The 22,686-nt window shown below is 44.5% G+C and overlaps 1 protein-coding gene across 1 annotated transcript in view; it reads left to right on the top strand.

Moving 5' to 3' along the window:
* Pik3ap1 (phosphoinositide-3-kinase adaptor protein 1) overlaps window positions 1-22,686 on the top strand; it is a 114,433-nt gene that overhangs the window by 44,251 nt on the left and 47,496 nt on the right. The window contains exons 3-8 of the mRNA XM_077799111.1: window positions 9,498-9,634; window positions 12,859-13,003; window positions 13,691-13,833; window positions 13,959-14,091; window positions 16,339-16,535; window positions 19,002-19,197. Coding sequence (XP_077655237.1) covers window positions 9,498-9,634; window positions 12,859-13,003; window positions 13,691-13,833; window positions 13,959-14,091; window positions 16,339-16,535; window positions 19,002-19,197 — 951 coding nt within the window. The remainder of the gene's footprint in view (window positions 1-9,497; window positions 9,635-12,858; window positions 13,004-13,690; window positions 13,834-13,958; window positions 14,092-16,338; window positions 16,536-19,001; window positions 19,198-22,686) is intronic.

The following is a 22,686-nucleotide window of genomic DNA, read 5'->3' as shown; positions in this document are numbered from 1 at the left end:
TATAAACCAGGCTTGTGGTACATTTTCAGACATCAGTTAATTATAGTATCTCTCTTGTTCCTGAAAGCAGATAGAGCAGGATGTTGGCTTGGTGACACTTTGGTCACCACCAGTTCATGTTGTTTTAAAGGCAGAGCTTGCTCAGGGTGTGATGGGGTGGTCAGCCGCTCCTCAGTTCTAACGAGACTTTGCAAAAGAGCTGATATGCTCTGCTGGAGTGCCTAGAATTATTTTGAAGCTGAATCTTCCATCTGTATTTGACACAATTTCCTTTTCTCATGAAGTCCTTTTGCTGACAGGTCTTCAATATGGAGACCCACCCACCCATTTGCATGACTTTCCAGGGTCCTCTCAGACACCCAAGCTCCCTTCCCCTCTGACACAGCATCCTCCAGTTGATGCACCATTATATGGCTCCCCAAATCCCCAGTGCATCATTGACTGTCATGTCTTTAACCATGGTTTGCCCCTGTCAGGGAAGTCCTTCCAGATCTTCCCAGTGGTGGTCTCCCCAATACCAGAAGGGACAGAAATTTTCTCACTCTTATCTTTCTTGGGGGGCTTGGGATAGACTTTGAATATTTGTTATTCACTGATGGGCAATGAGTGTTAGAGGAATAAGAGCATGAATGATAAAATATTTTATTAATTTAAATAGAAAATATCATACCTTTCTATTTCAGTTTGATGCCCAGCATCAAATTGCTCTTTGACTTAAGGTAACCAGGCATGTCCTCTTTATCCGCCATAGTTTTTCTCAGCTTTTTCAAACGTCTGTCATATTTTTCATGTGGCCACACTTTTCAGAACACTTAGGCTCATCCATTCGCCTAGTTTAGTTATATTTATAGTCTCATCGTACAGATTTGGGTTTGATGATAAGGTATTACGTGTTCTCTCCATGTCTCCTGTTGGAACCCCATCTTCCCAATTCAGTTAAGTTCTTTATGGAACAAGATTAGGGAGGTTTCATTCTTGGGATCCCCCCAGGGCTGGTGCTGGAGCTTGATGGAGGTCTGTATTTATTATGTGGTGTTCATCGTGTGATTAGGAAACGTGAAAAGCTTAGATGTTAGGACATTTTACTCAGGACTTTGAGAAATCACCGTCTCGGTATCTTGTCTTCGTTTAGGTAGTTACGGTTGAGCATCCTAACAGCTGAGAAACCTCATTCTGAGTAGAAAAGCCCCCAGAAGTTTCTCTCTGAATCCCTGACCCATCTGCATGGGTCCCATGGCTAAATTTGGGTCCCAGACTTGGGATGCAGACACAGAAGGAACACAACCCTCTCTTCGGGGGACCCCAAAACTTAGGCTGCTTGGCTACTTATTTCTTCTGTATTCTTCCAAGGAGTCTTTGCGTCTTCTCCACCCCTTCCATCAGCCACACTGGGAACCTTGGGTGTGAACTGGTAACCCCCTCGGGCTTCATCTAGCATCAACACACATGTTGCCTGCTGGATGGCCCTTTCAGTTCCATTCCTGCTTTGACTAGATTGGTGGAAAACTACTAATTCTCTGTCGGAAGTTGTCTCTCAGATTCCTTCTCCGTTCATTTTCTTTTTCCTTATCATCTGCAATTTAGAGAAAGTAATTCAATATGCTTACACTACAGGTTTGGACCCGTCTTTCCATCTTTGCTTGTCCAAATGGAAGCAGTTCAGCAAAATGCAACTTTCCCCAATCTTCAGTCATTTGGCAACCAACAACATGGTTTGGGGCTCATTTTTTGTACCATAATCCTATTATTTAAAAAAAAAAACAGCTTATTGAGATATAATTCATGTACCATACATTTCCTCAATTAAGGTGTTTAATTCAGGAACTGGGGATATAGCTCAGTGATAAAGCATTTGCCTAGTGGGTCCTGGGTTTATTTACCAGACTGCAAAAAAACAAAGTATATATTTCTGGTGTACTATGTTGGTAATTTTTTAAAATTGTGGTAAAATATATGTAACGCAGTATTTGTCATTTAAACCAATTTTGAGTCTAATATTTCACGGCATTGATCACATTTACAATATTGTGCCACCATCACCACATCTACCTCCAAAGTTTTCTCATTCTACTATTAACTTAAAATTCTATTAACTTAATAATCTAAGTGCATTTACTGTAAAAGGAATCTGCCCCTGTAATTGAAAAAAATCAGCATTTCTCAATGTAGATAGTAGATGATTATAAAATTTAGACAATAAAAACTGAACATTGGTATTACATTCTACAAGATCTGGATGTTTCCAGAGGCTACGGACTCAAGGCCTTCTTCCTACCACCAAGTTGTCTTGTTGTAAGTGAAAGAATGGAAAGGAATGCTGTCTTAATATGAAGGCCAGTGTAGTTAAACATTTGTTGTCCACTGAAGACTCATCCTTGTAGCATCTGAGTGTGTGGCTCATGATGGGCAGACCCCTGGCAGATGGATAGAAATGTGCATTTGGGGGTTAAATTTCCATACAGCACGCACTGCGTGACTTGGACAACTTCATTAAATGAAATGGGTAGAATCATACCAATTTCCTATGGATAAAGTGGAGTCATCTATACTGTGCTTTGAATGGTCCCTGGCATAACATAAACGTGCAATGAGCGGCAATGGTGGTTGTTTTCAGGAACAGTATTTGTTTATACCTTCTCCAAGACTAAGCATTACCTTAAAGAGAAGTCAGCCTGTGTATTTCAAAAAAAAGCTCTCAAGATCAGCAGAGCCATTCTCCCCTACCTCTGCCTTCAGGAGTGCCTGCAGAGAAGCAGTGCCCTGAAGTACGAGAGGCAGTAAGCTTCACTGGAAAATAAGGGGGTGCAGCTGTGGGTCAGAGGCTGCTAGGGCACTCGGGACCCTGCCTGGCATTAAGCGTGTCTTGACTTACACCCCATACTTGGAATGTGCCCATTCGCCCTGGTGCTGGGTCATAACCCACCTAAGCACAGCAGCAGTGGCAGAACCAGGCAGCAGGCCTCGGTGGCAGTGAAAGCTTCCTTTGTGCAGAGTCACCAGCCCAGACCAGGAACAGCAAGTGACTCTGCCTTCCACTGCCAGGACCACATCCAGAGAGGAGGCAGGGGAGAGGCCAGAGGTGCCCCCGGGGTGCTATGGGGGTTCTGGGTCTGCCCCTTGCCTATTGCTTGACTCAACTTAGCTATTTCATTCCTTCCAGGCCCAGAACTTTATCTATAAGATGAGAACAGGTTAGTGACTCTTGTCTGACCACGTATTTGGGAGGATCCAGGGAGATGGAGAGTATGGAGCAGTCATCACAGTATTCAGCACGTGGCCACTTTCTTTGTTCCCATGATTAGTAATAATAATGTGTCACCAGCCCTCCTGACTCATAGGGGCTGCTGCATGTGGCTTAGGGGTGGAATATGTGCATGTGCTGGTTACATTAAAATCATTGTTTCCAAACCTGAACAGTGTGTAGCCTCTCATAAAGGAAAAAACAACAACAACAACAACAACAACAAAAACCCATTACGAACCTCTCGTGTTGACAGATTAATTATTTTGATGTTGTTTAGACAAGTATCAACATATTTAGTTCCTTCTGCTTACTGTTCTTTCCCAACTCTGAAAGCAAAGCAGGTAAACAAGACAAATACAGGCATAAAATAAATAAAAGGCAATGGGGTACGTTCGTCTTGTTGCAGACAGGGCTGGTTTTCTTGAGCAGTGTTGTGGGCTTGTGCTTCTGGGGGAGGGGGACTGTCGAAGCTTTCTTGTGGCATTTCCAGATCTTGGATCTCTTGCCACATTTCTCTATTTAAAGTAGTTCACAGGGAAACCTTGTGTTCACTAGCAGAATGCCTCATTTACGTATCATCCTGCCCCTTCTCCTTTCCTCACCAGACGTCAGCATTTAGCGTAGCATGATCTAGACACAAAGTGGTTGCAAAGACACACACAAAGATGGGATTCCAAAATTCTGATTGTAACGTGACAGTCGTGCAGGCAATCTGAAATACTCTCGGGTTGCTTAGTGCCTCGCTTTTGTTGAGGCTGGCTTTGAACTCTTGATCTTCCTGCTTCAGCCTCCCTAGCCGCTGGGATTACAGACATGCGCCATCACACCTGGCTTATTTCAAATGTTTAACTAATTTGAAATTTGCCATTGAATTTTTTGAGGGGTACTCTTTAAAAAAATGCATTTTTAAGGCATTATTGAGATGAAGAGCCCAAACACAAATCCCTGTGAGGAATATATCTGAGGACTTGGGTCAGTCACTCGTTTGAGAAATAGTGATCCACATGTGAACAGATTCCCAGAACATTTGAGGCAGCCTCCAAGATTCGAACCCAATATCAAAAAAAGACAAATAGGCAAAACTCAGCAAGTGGAAAGAGTGTAAAAGAGGTTAAGAACTGAATTTGTCACTGAGCTGCCTGGCAGCAAGGGCAAGAGATGAAACATGCCACGTTAGCTTATTCTTATTGTCTTATAAGAGAAAGCAAGTGAATTCTCTGCCATTGAATTCAGGTATTTGTCATTTGGCCCCTTTATAGATTTGGGGGCACTGGATGCCCGAAGAGATCTTTCTGTATTTTCTCCAGCAGTTCTCTAGACCTGATAGGAGCCCAGTAGATTTTGTTATATTTTAAGGCAGCAAAGTTACTGTTGGCATCTTAATAACATTTTTACACTGTGGAGGAGCCATTGCGATTTCCAGGGTGGCTTCACTCAAAGCATTTAGTATTTGAGTCACTGGCAGCAAAGATGGTATGGTCTTCAAAGGTGGGGTAGGATGCAAGAGGGGTCTCCACATTCAAGTGGGAGAGTTTGGGATCATCTGCTTTGTCAGGTGGGTTTCCATGGTGCTCATGTCCGCATTGGCTTTTCCTGCAAAGGAAGCTTTTCATCTGCTGAACTGTTCGGACCCCGGCCCCTTGAGACACCTGGCTTCTCTGTAGTAAGAGGCCACAGTGACTTGTCAGCTGGTGGCGCCATCAGCATCCCTCTATGGAGTGAATGACATCCTGCCTGACTTCCTGAAACGAGTGAGCCGCTGGTAGCTATCTAAAGTGATTCCCTGAGTGGACCCGCTGGAAGGAAGTGTTTACATGGCCCAGCTGAACACTGGGGAGTAGCTGCCAAGTGCCGCACTATTAGGATCAATCTCATTTATGTCAAGCTGGGCTCTGCTGGCACAGTGATTAGCCCAGGGATTCAGTTGTTACTTTTCTCATCACCCCACCCCCATGATCAAAGCAAGGCTTTCTCACTGTGGAAAATACGAGAAATGCACAAAAGGTGGGAAGGAGGGAAAATAGGAGGCGGGAGGAAAGGAGTCATGCAGAATCCAGCCACACAATTTCTTCTGACCTTTTAAAATGCATTTTGGAAACACAGTTGAAATCCTGAGGTATAGGAGATATATGATTTTATATTCTGCTTTTTTTTTTTTTTTTTTTTGCTTTATATGTTGTAAGCTTTTACCTGTGTCACTTGAAACTCTACAAAAAGAATGTGTTTAATGTTTTTCCAGACAGGCTGCTTTGAGTTTTTTCACTGTTGCAAAGGCATCCTTAGTTCATTATCTTTGACTACACTTTGCACAGTTATTCTCCTTCTTAAGAGAGAGTTCTGGAAGTAGAATTATGTGACAAAAAAGTATAGACATTCTAAAGCATTTCTCTCCTGTGGATTGGATGCGTGGCTTTCCGGAAAGCTTACCCTTGCTCAGTGTCAAGCCAGAGCATCTGCCCCATGGTGACCTTCAAACAGCACAAGGAGCAAACCTGGATCTTGTTTTATAATTTCAAGAGATAAAAGAACAATGCATTATTTTTATTTGCATCTTGGCGATGATGAGTGAGAATGAGTGATATTTTATTTTACTTTATTTTTTGAATTGGGGAGAGAATTTATACATTTTTTTTCCTTTGGGGAATTACCTACTTCCTGGTTATTGGGTGTTTAAAGAGATTCTTATGACCTCCTCTAACATGAAAGAGATTAGCCCCATGTCATAGTTATTTCAATTTTTTTTTTTTTTGGTACAGAGGATTGAACTTGGGGGCACTTGACCACTGAGACACATACCCAGCCCTATTTTGTATTTTATTTAGAGACAGGGTCTCTAAGCGAGTTGCTTAGTGCCTCACTTTTGCTGAGGCTGGCTTTGAACTCTTGATCCTCCTCTTCAGCCTCCCTAGCCACTGGGATTACAGACATGCGCCATCACACCTGGCTTATTTCAAATATTTAACTAGTTTGAAATTTGCCATTGGGTTTTTTTTAGGGTAACACCTTTATTGAGATAAAATTCATAGACCATACAATTCACCCATCTAAAGTATACAGTTCAGGGCTGGGGCTATAGCTCAGTTGATAGAGTGCTTGCCTTGCATGCACAAGGCCCTGGGTTCAATCCCCAGCACCAAAAAAAAAAAAAAAAAAAAAAAAAAACAAAAAAACAAAAAAAAAAACAGTTCAGTGTTTCTTTTTTTAATATATGTACAGATTTGTGCAATGATCACTACAATCCAGTATCAGTACTTTATTTCTTTTTATTGCTGAATAATATTTAGTTGTATGGATATACCACATTTTGCTTATCTGCTCATTGATTGATGGATATTTGGATTTTTTCCCATCTGTATTGTTTGTTTACCAAGTTTTAAATTCATATCTTCAAGTCTGTGGCTTATTTAGATGGTGATTTCTTTAGTTGTTTGATTAACAAAGCTTCTCCCAAATCAATGACAACATATTTCCCTTGTAATTTTATCCTTTTAATTTTTAAAAATTGTTTTATTTTTGTTTCACATTTCAATCGACAATCCACCTAAATTTCATTTTGGAGTTATGAGAATTAGGAAAAGTTTAAATAATATTCCATGGTCCCCCATCTGCCCCAGGAGCTGATAATTTCCAGGTGTGTCTGCAGAGTTATCTTCTCACTGACCATTTCCTTTTTTTTTTTTTTTTTTTTTTTGTACTGATTTATTTTTTAAAAGACTTCATTTTGAGGTTCACAGCAAAATCCAGTGGAAGGGACAGAGATTTCGCACACACTCCCTGCCCCTGCATATACGCAGCATCCCATGCTGACAGCATCCAGCCCCAGAATGGCAACTGGTTACAATAGATGAGCCTCTTGGCCCCATCCTCATCCTTCGGGGTCCAAGGCTTATACTAGAGCTCCCTTTCAGTGTCTATATTCTGTGTGTTTGGACAGATGTGTAATGTCATGTATCCATCCCAAAATATCATGCAGAGTATTTTCTGTGCCTAAAAATCCTCCGTGCTCTGCCTGTTCACCTCTTCCTCCTTCCCGACCCCTGGCAACCACTGATCTTTTTATTGTCTTCATTTTGCATTTTTGTAGAACGTCATATAGCTGGTGTCACATGGCATGTCACTTTCTAATCCTTCTTTCATTTATTGATGTGCATTTAAGCTTCCTCCAGGTCTGTTGAGGAAACTGCTTGAGGGGCTGAATAATAGTGCATCATTTGGTTGTACAGTAGTTTATTTGTCCATTCACACACTGAAGGACATCTTGGTTGCTTCCAGGATTTGGCATTTATGAGTAAAGGTGCTGTAAACATCTGTGTGTAGGTTTGTGTGTAAGTTTTTAACTGGCTTGGGTAAACCAAGGGGCATGATTGCTGGATTGAATGATAAAAATATACTTAGTCTTGTAGGAAATTGCCAAACAGTCTTTCTAAAGTGGCTGTATCACTTTGCAATCGCCCCAGCAATGAAAGAAAGTCTCTGGTATTCCATGTCCTTGTCAGCATTTGGTGTTGTCAGTGTTCTGAATTTTGGCCATTCTGCTGAATATGTATTGGTATGATGTCATAGACTTTTTTGGGGGAGGGGTATTGGGGATGAACCCAAAAGGCATTTTACTGTGAAGCCACATCCCCAGCGTCACCCCCTTCCCCGCCCCGCCCCCTGCTTTTAAAAATCTTTTAGTTGTAGATGGATACAATACTTCTATTTTATTTATTTATTTTTGTATGGTGCTGAGGATCGAGCCCAGTGCCTCACATGTGCTAGGCAAGTGCTCTGCCACTGCACTATAGCCCCAGCTCCCCCAGCCCCCCCCCTTTTTTTTTTAACTTGGAGACAGGGTCTCACTAAGTAGCTTAGTAATTTGCTTGCTAAGTAATTTGCTTGCTTAGTAATGAGCTTGCTAATTTGCTGAGGCTGGCTCTGAACTTTCAATCCTCCTGCCTCAGCCTCTGCGTCACTGGGATTACAGGTATGCCTCACTGTGCCCAGCACACTGTTTTTTTGTTTTGTTTTGTTTTGGCAGGGGATGGGGTACTAAGGATTGAACTCACAGGCACCTGACCACTGAGCCACATCCCAGTCCTATTTTGTATTTTATTTAGAGACAGGGCCCCACTGAGTTGCTTAGCAGTATACGGATGTTTTAACTTGCATTTCCCCGATGACCCAATATGTGGAGCATCTTTTTGTGCACTTACTTGCCATGCCTCACATGTCTACATGCCCCTGCTCACTTTCTCTGAACCTGTGCATGCCCTCGTTTTCCAGGACAGGTGTTGGCTATGGTATTGATCTGGAACCCCGTTAGACTGACCTAAGGTTTTTTTGAAAATGATTGCTTCTCACTGTGGCTTCCAGAGGAGGTGGGGGACATTGGCCAAACTTGACTCTGAGGTCTCATGACTTTTTGGGCAACACAGGTTTCACTCTGTGTTCCAAGAATGACCTTTAAGTAGTATCACCAGCTGGTGAGCTGGCGATATGAACTGGGTTCAAAGGGGTGGTTGTATCAATAACCAATAAAACGTCGAAGAAACCACGCTGCACATGAACATAAGTTTCTAAGGCAGGACAGCTAGGCTTGGTGACCCCAAGGGTCAGCTCCAGTGCTGGAAGGAGCAAAAGAGAGGGAGCACATCCTGAACCCTGGTATTTGTTGGGGAGAAAGACATTCGAGAAAGTTCCACCCAAATAAGGCAAGGGATTGGATTTGGGAGGGTGGAGTCTTGCTTGGTGATGTCTTGCTGTCAGCAGATTGACTGACATATTGGAAAGCCACACCCACCTCAGGTGCTGTGTGGGATCAAAGGCAGAGAGAGAGAAAAGGACACATAGGTCGCACAGCCCAGTCAGGCAGCAACATCAGGCCAGTCCCCTCATATGCTCAAATGTGCATAGCTCATACACACAGCCATGGCTGGATCGCGACAAAGTAGGCAGTTCCTTTTTGACTCCTCTCCTCACAACCATTTGACTTTGCAGAAGGCCTCGGTGAAGCTTCTGGAAACATGCTGATTGAGCCTAGACTTGACCTTCCCCTCCACTTTTGCTGTCACCCTACTTTGGGGCCCACGTGGTGGTTGACTTTTCCCCACTGGATCCTCTTTTATAACTTCCTGAGTTATTCCCTTCAGCTTAAATTTGCTTGACATTCAGAGCCTTTTCCTATGCGGTAATAATTGGGGTTCTTGTGGGGTGGAACACGCCCACTAGTTCTTTCTTCTGTTCCCATTCAGTGGTGTCCTCTGTTCTGTAGATTCTGGCTGTGACTCAGTCACTGACACAGAGCCTGAGGACGAGAAGGTCCTTCCCTACTTGAAGCAGCAGAACTTGCCAACGGAGACTTCACCTGGGAACCCGATGGTGGTGCAGCCGGACCGCATTCGCTGTGGGGTAGGCACTCCTGGGGGCCTGGGAGATCCATGTCAGAACGTGGGCTTTTCAAATGGATGCTTTTGTTATGGTAAAGAGAGGAGGTCTCATGTTGCACCTCAGTATAATCTCAGCCTTCCCTTGGGATTTCCCTTGGGACCCCCATGACCTAGGCTTTGGACACGTCTTGACCTGTAAGTCAACGAGGAATGTATGTATCATCCATGTGAAACTTCCATTTTATGGGTCATTTACATAGAACATGCAGGACACCAGTAAATATGAATACTTTCAGATATTGTGCTGTCCTTGGAGTTAGAGTCCTGTGTCTGTTCCTGCTGGTCTGGCACTGGACCAGGAGGTGGGGCGTGCTGAGAGCTTGCTTTTTTTGTCAACTGGCCACTGGTCTGGCCCAATAGACTGCCTTAAAGCTTGATGGATGAAACTCAATAGCCAATACTGCTTGATAAAAAGATTGGATAAATGCCTTAGTATCATGTGATTGGCATTTTTAGTGCAGAGCATATATTAACAGGTGACTCAACTGTGACGGCCCAACAGCTGAGCCACTCCGTTCGTCAACAGATGAGCAATGAACATGGTAGTGATAGTTTTCATTATCTTTCTATTCTTGATGGAAAATATGTAGCTTTCTTCCTTTCTTTTTTGCAGTGCTGGGAATCAAACCCAGGGCAGGCCTTATGCATGCTGGGCCAGCACTCTACCTCTGAGCCACCTCCCCAGTCCCCAAAATGTGTAGCATTTATGACAGTTTGGGGCAGTGAAATGCATTCTTCATGGTTTCATGCTCATGGCTAAGCTTGCCACTGTGGTCTCCTTGAGATGGCAGGGTGTGAAAGTCTTGGCGATAGGATACATAGGCACCGGCTCCCTTGCACTTGGGAGTGGGTTTCTGTGCAGCCATAGCCCCGAGACAGTGGGCCAGGGTTCCTTCCATGGGGTAACAAACTGCTCCTTCAGACTCGGTTGGGCGTTTGACTCATAGACATGTTTGGTTTGAACATCACAGTGTTTTTAAAATTAGCCATAATAATCTGTGCTTCAAGCTTCCTTTGAATCAGAAGCGGGTAATATTAGTCCTGCGGTGACCAGCTGGGGCTGAGCAGCCTTTGCGTGGGATGTGCATCCTCTGGCTGGTGCCTACCACTTCCTATTCATTATACTAACTTCACTCCCTTCCCCTACTGACTGGACCTGGCTGGGCATTTTAGTTTCAGTTTCCCATACTGCTTCCTGACGTCAGAGGGTCATGGGGAAGGGTGCACGTGGGTGCCTGTGTGTGTCTGGAACTCAAGCACGTTTCCCTTCCCTTGCCTCTCTGATTTTCTGGGTTCTCATTGCTTTGCCCATCTGGGCTGCCTATGATCTCGGGACTCTATTTGTTGCATTCTCTAGGTCTCTGGGTCCACGGGTGGCTGGGTCTTGACTATCAACAGGACGGACACACATTATCTTTGGCTTCTTACTTCCGTGGGGTAAGGTGCATGTAGGACAGGGCTCAGCCTGCAGCAGGAGTAACCACAACCACAGTGTGTGTGTGTGTGTGTGTGTGTGTGTGTGTGTGTGCATGCTTAGCCTTCACATTTGCCCCTTCTTCCATCTGCTCTGAAATCCAAGCTTGCTGTACTTTTCTTGTGGCCCTTGTCAGGAAGGTCTACATGAGGACCTTATGGCAGGACCTTAGAATGAACATTTGGATTAGCTGTGACCAGAAATTTCTTTTTCCCCCTGTTATTTTGGAGCCTAATCTTCCAGATCAGTCTGAAGTGAGCATTTTCCAGTTTAACCAGCACAGTTAAAAAATATATATACAGCTTGAGTATCCCCTAATCTAAGATGTTAGGGATAGAAATATCTTGTATTTCAAATTTTTTGGATTTTGGATTATTTGTAGATACATAGTAAAATATGTTGAGGAAGGGAACCAAGTCTAAAAATAAAATCCATTTATTTTATTCATCATGAACATTCATTGGACATCACATGGATGTTCATTCATCCTGTGTATACACATAGGCTGAAGGTAATTTTATATAATACTTTCAGTGTAGCTGTGTTTAGGCTGCAACCTGTCATGTGAAGTCAGGCAAGGAATTTTCCACTTGTGGCCCCATGTTGGTGCTCCAAAAACTTTCAGATTTTGAAGCGTTTCATATTTTGGAGTTTTTGTGTTAGGGATGCTCAACCCTTAATTCCTTTTGGCAGGCTCAGTGTGAGATTTTTTTTTCATTTGTCCTTTTTAGTTATACATGGTAGTAGAATGTATTTTGATACATCATACCTACATGGAGTATGACTTCCCATTCTTGTGGTTGTACATGGTGTGGGGTTTCACTGGCCGTGTATTCATATATAAACATAGGAAATTAATGTCCGATTCATTCTACTCCCTTTCCCCTTCCCATCTCCCCTCCCTTCCCTTCCTCCCCCCACCCCAATCTGGTGAACTGCCACTCCTCCCTTCCCCCAGCCTATTCTGAGTCAGAATCAGTGTGAGATCTTACCACAAAGTAAAAAAGAGCTGTTTAAGTTGCTTGATACCTTGGAAAAATTACTGCCCCCCCCATCCCCTGCCATCCACCAATGAGTTATTTTTGGCCCTCTAGGAACAGCATGAGGAGCAGAGCCCTGTCCAGGCCAGGGCCTCTCACCCCTCAAGGTGCAGAGGAGTTACCTGAGCATCTTGTTAAAATGCAGACTCTTGGTCAGTGGTCCAGGAGGGACCTGGCAGTCTGCTTTTCTACCTAGCTCCAGGGGTGCCAATGCTGCTGGTCCCTTGGCTGTACTTGGAATAATAAGACTAGTTTAGAACAGGGCTTCTCAAACTTCCATGGGGAAGAACTTTCTTAAAAAAAAAAAAGCCAATTTTGCAACTATTCAGTGATTTTCTAAAAACAATAATAAAAGAATCCTATAAAATGAAATTAAAAGACAATAGCATACAAGCTCCAGTCTTTAAAAATTTATTATTACATTGAACAGACATAAAATAACTCCATAAAATTGCTATAAGGGGTTATAAATGTTTACTGTTGTCTTTGGCAACTTGTCTTATTGGGACAGTGTCCCAGACTTCCCTGCCTGGCCCTGGACTGCTGATCCCATGGTGCTCTGGAGCACCCTCACCAGAGAGAGCTGGGACTCAGGGAGCTAGGGAGACCCTCAGCCCAGCACCCTAAGGGACCCAGGAGGGAGAGAGGACCATGACCTGTCTCCCATTCCAGGCAGAAACCACTGTCTACGTCATTGTGAGATGTAAGTTGGATGAGAAGGTGGCAACAGAAGCAGAATTTTCTCCTGAGGATTCTCCGTCCATAAGGGTGGAAGCCACTCTGGAGAATGAGTACACGGTGTCCGTGAAGGCTCCCCGTAAGTAGCCCCAAGGTGACAGGTCAACAGTGCTTAACTGGCTTCTGAAATATTATCACTCTCCAGCTTATTTGCTGTTCCAGCACCCATGCGGACACTGGCACTTTGAATAAATAATTTCACATGTTTTTAAAAAGCAGTCCATTGTTTTAATTTGCATTTCCTTGATTACTAATGAAGCTGAATATTTTTCCATGTCCTCTATTTGCAAGCATTTCCTCTTTTGTGAATTGAATCTTTGTGGTTGGTGTATTTTTAGTTTTTTTCTTTCCCCTCAAAACCCCTTCCGGTCCCACCAGCCCAGAGTGGCAGGAACAGTGTCACCTCCCAGGATCCTCCACCTTCTGCAACCACTAGCTTTTGTATCAAGTGCCTCAAACCCAGCTTTTCTTCCTGGTCATTGGGGCACTAGGTCTACAGTAGGAAGTAAAACAGACGAAAATCCTTCCAAATTTAAATCGCATACCCAGTGAGGACATTTGCTCTGACGCAGCCCTGCCACTTTGGGCCTACTCCTTTTCCACTTCCACCCTTCCCCCGGTTCCCCTCCGTGGCTGGCCTCTGAGATCTTTCTCCCAACCCCCAATTAGTATTTTCACCATTCGGTGAAGCATCCTCTATCTGTAGGCTTTTCCCTGGATCCTTGTTCTCCCTGGGCATTTTCACAGTAACTTTTCCTCTGTTTAGACCTTTCATCGGGGAACGTTTGTCTGAAGATATATTCTGGGGACTTAGTGGTGTGTGAAACCATTATAAGCTATTATACTGACATGGAAGAAATTGGGAATTTATTGTCCAATGCTGCAAATCCTGTGGAGTTCATGTGTCAGGTAAGGACAGGAAGCCTGAGCTCTCTTGGGCGTGTAATTTCTGCTTATGGTTTTTTAGCCTCTTATCTGCTGGGCAGGAGATAGCTGGACATCTTTAAAGTCTGACCACCTTCACTTTTTTTCAGGCCTTTAAAATTGTGCCCTACAACACAGAGACCCTGGATAAACTGCTCACCGAGTCCCTGAAGAACAACATCCCTGCAAGTGGACTACACCTCTTTGGAATCAACCAGCTGGAAGAAGAAGATATGATGACAAGTAAGTCTACAGTCAGACCCCCGGACCAGCAGCCTGCTGGTTTCAGCATCCAGCAGGTTCTTTCTGCTGACCCCTGCACTACAGCCCACCCTAGGAGAAGGGCTCTTGCTTCCCTGGGTGGCCGAGATTCTTCTCAGTCGCACATCTGAATCCGGTCATGCGTCAGTCACCTAGCCATGGGGATACCTTCTGAGAATTGCAGTCAGGTGATTTCGTCCTTGTGTGGGGCTTCTAGGGGGCACTCACACCAACCCAGCCAGCATGGCCTGCTCCACACCCAGCCTTTGTGGCCCACATATACTTGTGGGCCAAGATGAGCAGAAAGACTCAAGGATAAATCAGGCACAAGAGAAGATGGTGCAAAAAGAAACACAGTAGGCACAACATGTACGGGGCTGCTGCTGGGGCAACACAGCAGAATATTTTACAGTAATTTTTTAATAAATATAATCTAAAGTAACAAAAACCATGGTAGAGTGAATACACAAGCCACTTATCATTTTCTGTCATCAAGTGTTATAGACTGTGCATAACCATGCCGTGCTTTTACACAACTGACCATGTAGCAGGTTTGTTCACACCAGCGTCATCACAAACATGGTAATACCTTGTGCTATGATGTTAGATGGCCACGCGTCACTAGGGGATGGAGTTTTTTAGAGGCATCCTAATCTTACAGGACCTCTGCTGTTGTCATGAAGGACGTGACTGCGCTTCACCCCCTTCTAGAAACACATGGTAGTTCCCACTCGCCTTCTGGGTGAAATTCAAAACCTCAGCCTGCTAACAATCCCTTCCCCAGGGCTGCTGCCCTCACCTCTCTCTGCCCATTCCTTGGCTTCTAGGTCCTGCTCTAAGGATGGGGCTTGCCACTCCACTCATGGGAACAGTTTCTTTGTCCCCGCCTTGGTGGCCACTTGCGTGGCTCACTTCTCCTCATCTCCCCATAGCAGCTCAGGCAGCGCTTCCTCTAGGAGGCCTTCTCCAGACGTCCACCTGTTGCACCACCTGCTGCGGGTTCCCCAGCATGCTGGGGCCTCTGTCCTCAAGCTTGACAGCTGAGTCTGACTTTTTTTGCTAGGTTCTTAGCTCAGCAATGAGTGGAAATGTTTCCAGGTGGCCAGCTCCTTATAGACCTAAACCAGTGTCTGTCCTGTGAGGGAGGAGCAGGCCTTGTACACTGTGGGACAGTCACACCACTCACACGAGGATGGTGCCCAGGATGCCTTTGCAGTTTTCTTGTGGACACCATTCTTCTGTCATACCACGATGGCCCTGCCCAAATGGAACCAAGTCCCATGGCTTCCCTCTGTCTGCGTCACAACCTTCCATAGCCTGAGGACCATAGGTTGGAGCTGCCTTAACAAAGCCTTGTCCTGAGGGTGTTCTTTCTTGTTGCCTCTCCTTACTTTTCTGCTGTGGAATGTTCTTTCATCATGTCTGGTAGATGTAACTACTCTAGATGCCTCAACTCAGGGCTCAGGAGATAATATTTCATGGCCTGACAGTCTGGGAACCTGGGCATGGTTTTAGACCCTTCTTCCCAAGGATCATGACCTGGTGAATAGGAAGCTGGGTTTGCTATTATATCATATATGTATATATACATCTGTATAATGGTATATAATATAAATTGTTAGTCCCACAAATCAACTTTAAGGAGAAAAAAGATTTTCCTTCCAACTCCACAACACAATCATATCTACTTTTTTTGGCATTCTTATTATGAAATTGGGAATAAGAATTAAAAGGATGGGCTTCTTTCTCTTAGCACAAAACAATAGTTTCAAAGCACTCTGAACTTTGTGGAGAAGGTCAAAATATGATCTTTGCTGCAACTTGTGGTGGATATTTAAGTCCCTAGAAATCATCACCTTGTAGGGCTGGGGTGGAGTTCAGCAGTACCGCCCTTGCCAAGTTTGCATGAGGCCCTGGGTACCATCCCTTGCACTGCAAAGAACGAAATCAGCACCTTCTGAATTGGTACTATTTCTAAGGTTTTCCAATACTTTTGGAGCAAGAAGGTAGGCTATTAATTATTGGTATGCTGATTAATTAAAATTTTATTTTTCTCTGTCATGTGAGTACATGATCTTCAGGGGTGCCCCAAAGGAAGCATGTCAGATGATATGCCAATCAACCAGTAAGTAATGATTGTCTACTGGGTGTCATCCTAGACTTGGCAGCTTCATCTCCTGTGCCTTCATTGTTATCTGTCAATTAAGTTCTCCTTGACCCTTTTTTCAGATCAGAGGGATGAAGAGCTGCCCACCTTGTTGCATTTTGCTGCAAAGTATGGGCTGAAGAACCTGACCGCCTTGCTGCTCACATGCCCAGGAGCCGTGCAGGCATACAGTGTGGCCAACAAGCATGGCCACTACCCCAATACCATCGCTGAGAAGCATGGCTTCAAGGACCTGCGGCAGTTCATCGATGAGTATGTGGTAAGATCAAGGCGAGGGGACCCCAAGATTGCAAGTGCATCATGTGGCTGTGTCTTCCTCTTTACAAAGATACAGACAGATTCCATCCCTGGAATGTCCTTTGGGCCTCTTCTGGCTGTGGGCAGTATGGGGGGGTGGGCTTGAAATGAGCCCTGAAGTCACATGGGTCCAAATTCCTATATACACTTAGTAGACATGTGACTTCATGGACAGAAGGGAGATCATAATAGTTCTCATATAGTTGTTTTGAGGATGAAAATGAAATAATGCAAGCTCCAAGAAGCACCCTCAAAAGATTGTTGCTGATTCTCTTCATCACCTACCTACCTCCTCACCTATCTCCAGATCTTCCCAATTTACCTGGTCCAGCTTCAGCCCCAGGTGAACTGTGTTAGGATTAATTAGCAGATACCACAAAAAGGTTCTGCACCTGAGGCGGGCAGTGAAGTTCTGACTCTCTGCCTGGATCTGAACTTAAGACAGGCAGATGCACCCAGTTTATCTGCTCATCCGGTTTTGGGACCCCATTCCTCCTTGATCATTGGCTTCTGTGTCTTTCCCTGAGTCTGATCTCACCCCATGCCTACGTTTTTCCTGCGCCCAATATTGCCACTCTTGTCCTGGAGGCACTTGCTCTTCCTGACTCCACTCGTTCCTGCTTTACCGTCTCCTTCACAGACCCTCAGAGGGCACCCAAGAATGGCTCAGTCCTTCACATGGGGCTGTGACCCCCAAGAGAAGCCATGAACACTGACTGTCCAGGCTGGCTGTCTACCTCCGGAAGGCAGTGAGCCTGACAGCTTTCCAGACTCTTAACTCTGCTCCGTATTGGAAAATCTACAAGGCAGGGACCCACCAAGGCACACGGAGGGGCCTTCCTCAGCATTTTTGAATGAACAGAATGGTATGAATCCTGATTTTGGGCCTCACTGACATAAATGGATCTCAGAGGCCCTTGTAGTCTCAGAATATTTCATTTCCCTTTCTTGTCAATTATTTTTACTAAGGACACATGGTATTCAGGGTAGTAATATTTATTGAGTTTATTTAATTGGCAAATGCATTATCTCATTTAATCCTCATCACAATCCTTTGAAGTTGACAGCATTGTGATCCCTGGTTTGTGAATGAGAAAAAAGACTTAGAAAGGCAATGTGGTTGTGCCTGGAGCCACGCACGGGGAAAGTGTGGAGATGGGATTGGAACCTAGTTTGATCCTAGAGCCAGGGCTTATTATCCTGCTTTATATAACAGGGAAGTTTATTTACTTATTTATTTCTGCAGTACTGGGGATTGAACCTAGGACCTCAAGCATGCTAAGCAAACTACATCCCTGAGCTACACCCTTGTCCCACACAGGGAAGTTTAAATATGCACTTTTAGTGTGCATTGAAGTTAATCTGGTTCACATTTCTTGAATCATCTTTGCTATATCGTCACTTTCCACTAATGTGTCTTCAACCTTGCTGCCAAAAGGTTATCCCCACATGTTGCTTATGGCCCCTAAGAATCAACCCACCTTTTTCCCCCACCACCTCAAAATCAAATGCCCAACCTGGAATCTCCAATACTGTGCAGCTGTCACCAGTCCACTCAGTCCTACCAGGAAACCAATGCAAAGAATCAGTGAAAGAGCAACTTTCTTGGGCAGTGATGATGAAAATGAGGATTTTCTGTGGGTGGAAATAAGGATTGTGACACACCCAAGTTTCTTACCAGAAAAGACTGTTGCAGCGGTTTCAGAGAAGTGGGCTCTCTAGCTTCACAACCACCTAGAGGCAGAATGACTGCGAGCATCTTTACTGACTCCAGGGCTCTTCCACCAGGACCAGCTCTCTCCTTGGGCATACAACATGAAGCTCTGGAAACCACCAGACACCTTGAAGAAGGCTGCCAGAAGGGATGGGGTCTGAGGGAGTCACTCTGGGACCCAGAAGCAAGGCTCAGTTGGGCCAGCTTGCATTTCTCTGTGGCCTCTTGTGTCATATGCTCCCTATTGAGGAACCACTAGGATGAAGTAGAAAGGTCAAAATCCAGGACTGTAACCCCTAAAGTAAAGCACCACAATTTTTCTGAGCTTTGTTTGTAAACTAGGAAATAATAACTTTCTCAAGCAGCGTGGAAAGAATAGCATGCATCTAGTTATACAACCAGCATCGCACCGACCCATGAGAGGTGCTCATGAGAAAGTAATTTCTTATTTGTATCCTCTAGCTGTTGAATATTTAATCAGTATCTCTTGAGAGCATAACCCTGATGAGTGTTAGGGGAAGATATGATGATTAAAGCAAAGAACACAATGTAAGGAAAGAAAAAAATAATGCCTAAAGCTTGGCCCCAGGGAGAACACAGGTAGGTACACCAGGCAAACGCAATCCTGACTCATGCGAATGCCTGCTTCAGGCCCCCTGGGGAAATGCGCCTGGCTCAGCGTCATTGTGCCTGTGGGCCCTTCTTCTCTTGCAGGAGACTGTAGACATGCTGAAGAGTCATATTAAAGAGGAGCTGATGCACGGGGAGGAGGCCGAGGCTGACGCCGTGTACGAGTCCATGGCCCACCTGTCCACAGACCTGCTCATGAAATGCTCCCTCAACCCCGGCTGTGACGAAGAGCTGTATGAGTCCATGGCTGCCTTCGCCCCTGCGGCCACTGAAGACCTCTGTAAGTAGCCCGGCCAGTTCTGGTTACATGTTTCTGCTGAGAAATGACTTTCTTCATTCTGGTCTGTTTGGGGAAGTCCCTGCTTACCCCTGCCCCACTCAGACAAATGAAGATCCTGTGTTCGTTTTAGGCCTGCAGTCATGTGCTGTGGCACGTAGAACCCTTCCCCACACTTCCCCTGTTGTGGCTGCTGTGAGGGTTTGCCTGGAAGTCACAACTCACAAAGGCATTGTCTTGTGATCTGAGAAGCTCCAGTCCCCCTGCCTGGTCCAACAGCCGCTTTTTTTTTTTTTTTTTCAAATTGTATTGGACACAATACCTTTATTTTATTTATTTATTTTTATGTGGTGCTGAGGATCAAACCCGGTGCCTCGCACATGCTAGGCGAATGCTCTACCACTGAGCCACAACCCCAGCCCTGCAACAGCCTCTTTTTATAACCAACATTTTGTAAAGCCCCCTTTGCTACCCTGCATGACATTCATGTATAATATAGTGTACCTACACATGAAACCCTGAGACACTCAGTGTCCTGCCCTATTTGAAATGTTAAATAGAAATTAAGGGAGAGGACATGGCCAGGCATGCCTGCCCATGAAGACACTTGAAACAGTTCCAGGTAGACACCTGCATTCATGATCACTGTAATGTCATGGCCTCAGATGGAGACTGACATGCATCCAATATCTTGGTGACTCAAAGGCTATGAGGAATGTTGACATCAATGCCTGGATTTTCTGAAATTGCGAACTTCTCTTCACAATTTCCTAATAAATGAGTTCCTGGAAAATTCAGAGCATGCAAAAATAAAAGGTATTTACATATGAAAGAGTTAGGTTCTAGGCTCAGAAAATAAGCAGTTTTTTTTTCTTTTGCGGGGGGATAACCTGATTTTACTGGGTTAATACACAGTAAAATTATTTCTAAAATATCATGCTGCAGGACGTGATTTTTTTTTCTTGTAAATTTCTTAACTAATTTTGACCATTTGGGAGTAAGTATGTTGATTTTATTTTATTTTTCCACTTTCAAAAGTAATAACGTTTTTACAAACACTTGAAATAAAATAGAAATGTACAACTGAGTTGATAAAAGTCTATATGACCCCCCCCCAGTAAATATAGCATTAATAATAGTTTGGTATTACATCTTTTCCTTATATTTGTTGATATTAAATTTAAAATTTTGCACACACACGTGTGTGTGTGTATATATATATATGTATACAGATATGCACAAATGCACACATTTGTATAAATATGTATTATAAACTTTTTTTCTAACTTATATATGTGTAATGAGATAACGAAAGCCATGGGGTATACCAACACTTCATTTTGCAAGGCTGTCCCACACATTGCAGGGTGTCTGGCTTCCTTTCCCCTTCTATTGAATGCCCTTGGTGTCCCTAGTCTTGGTGACAACCCAAAATACTCTCCTAGATCTTCAAAGTGCCCCCTAGGGGGCAGTGTGCCACCCTTGAGAATTGCTGATCTAATTAGCATCGGATTGCAATGCATGGACTGGTTGGTGGTGAAGCAGGAGAACCACACAACAGCTGTCCAAGAGGTTTTTTAATGTCTTTACCATCATTTGCTATCAAGTGCTAAGCACTGTCCAAGACTTAGCCCTCCTTTCCTCTGAGTCTAATTAGTAGATTCAGGAAACATGACAGACCAGGGATGTAGCCAGTGGTAGAACACTTTCCTAGCATGCGTGACACCCTGGATTTAATTCCCAGCACCGTGGGGAAAAAGAGAGAGAGAGAGAGAGAAAGCGAAAGAAACATAAAGACAGATACCCAGCAATGTATCAGCTTTATGGGCAGAGGGCTTTCTGGATTGGGCTAGCTTGGATGTTATCACCCTTCCAGGGACTGCAAGGAGGCAGTTCTAAGTTTCTCATGCACAAATTCCTGGTAAAGCAGGCACCATGAATGTGCCTTGGAGCAATAGGCATAGGCTCATTGGGGACTTGGGGTGTCCCTGACACCAGCAAGGTCTTTGACTCTGACCCCAGCACCTGCAAGATGTGGGCCAGTGATTGTTAGGCCTTTGCCATTGAGATCAGCTGCTTCTCAGGGGTAGAGGATAGTAGGAGCCCCCTTCCAGCACCTAATTGGGAGGACTGGAAGCACTAGTGTGTGCTTTTCCCAAATAGCTATGGCCTGGCAGGCACATGAGAAGGGAAGGCATCATTCCTACCATCCACATCCTTTGTCTCATTGAATCCTTAAAGCAGCCAGACAGGGCCACTTCATGATCTGCACCTTAAAAGTGGGGAAACTGAGGCACTGAGAAGTTAAACAACTTTCCCAAAGTGTCACAACTGATAAGTGGGACAGCCTATATTTGAATCCAGGCCTTTCTCTAGGATCATATTTTTTTTTATTCCAGGCCAGAAATTTTCCTCGAACATTGTAAATTTTAGTCCATTTCATTTAAAGAAACCCTTAACCTCTGTACTCATGCCTCCTCTATCTATGCTCCAGACATCAGATAACCAGACAGCCTCTGGCACCCCTGCACTTGCACATCTATTCGCCTACATACCCAACAAGCATTTCTGGAGCATCTGTGTATTCTAGCTCCTTGCCTCTCCTGGGCACTGGAGATACAAGATGGACCAAGACCAGTCCTTCCCACTGTGGAACAGGGACCCATTCACAAAAGAACACTTGGAGAACCACGGGAACCCACTTGGGAATCCAGAGACTATGCATCATTTCTGCCCTGTCCCCTAGTTATAGGACTGTCCCACAATGAAAAAACTCCCCACTTTCCTGGCACTTTGTGTTGACATAGTCTTAACCCTTGTTATCCCCCTGGATGCTCCAGTACATGGAGCTCCCTACTGTATCACTGGACTCCTGCAGGGAATGCTAAAGGCATCCATCCCATTACTCCTTGTCTGCTGGGCCCTTCGCAGTGGAAATTCTGAGGTTCCCCAGCTCTTCCCATAGCTCCGTGTGCTGGGCAACTAGGCTGGTTTGTGGCTGATTGGCAACTTGTAAAGTCCCATGGCACCTGGGGGTGGGGAGGTTTGGTCATTGTGGAGCTGGAAGGGGGCTACCAGGAGAGAGGCAGGCTATAGAATGTGGCTCCATTTTGAGCGAGAAATGGAAACCCACCACATTTTTCATTTGCTAGATCATATAATCTCTGAAATTTGGGATTTTAGACATGTTTGGTTTGTTTCTGTCTCTGCAATTATTAGATTTAACCTTGAGAATGGTCCCTTCCCTACTGACTCAGAAGATGCAGCAACTTGGACCTGGGAAGAGTCATTCATTTTACTGGTGTTGACTATCTGAGTGAGAAGGCAGCTTGGTTCCTAAACAAGTAGGATAGAGACCATACTGATAACTAAGATGCTTATAGCAGCACTAGCCAGGAAGGCCATAATTCAGTATGTGGCAGCCCTTTGAAGTCCACTGACTGCTTTCATCTCTGTCTTCTTATCTATCTGATGGTCCTTAGGCTTGGTGGA

This window comes from Urocitellus parryii, chromosome 5 (assembly GCF_045843805.1).
Source record: "Urocitellus parryii isolate mUroPar1 chromosome 5, mUroPar1.hap1, whole genome shotgun sequence".
In the NCBI taxonomy this organism is placed as follows: Eukaryota; Metazoa; Chordata; class Mammalia; order Rodentia; family Sciuridae; genus Urocitellus; species Urocitellus parryii.
Note: the sequence above shows the minus strand (reverse complement) of the source record. Positions and strands in the feature narration are given on the sequence as shown.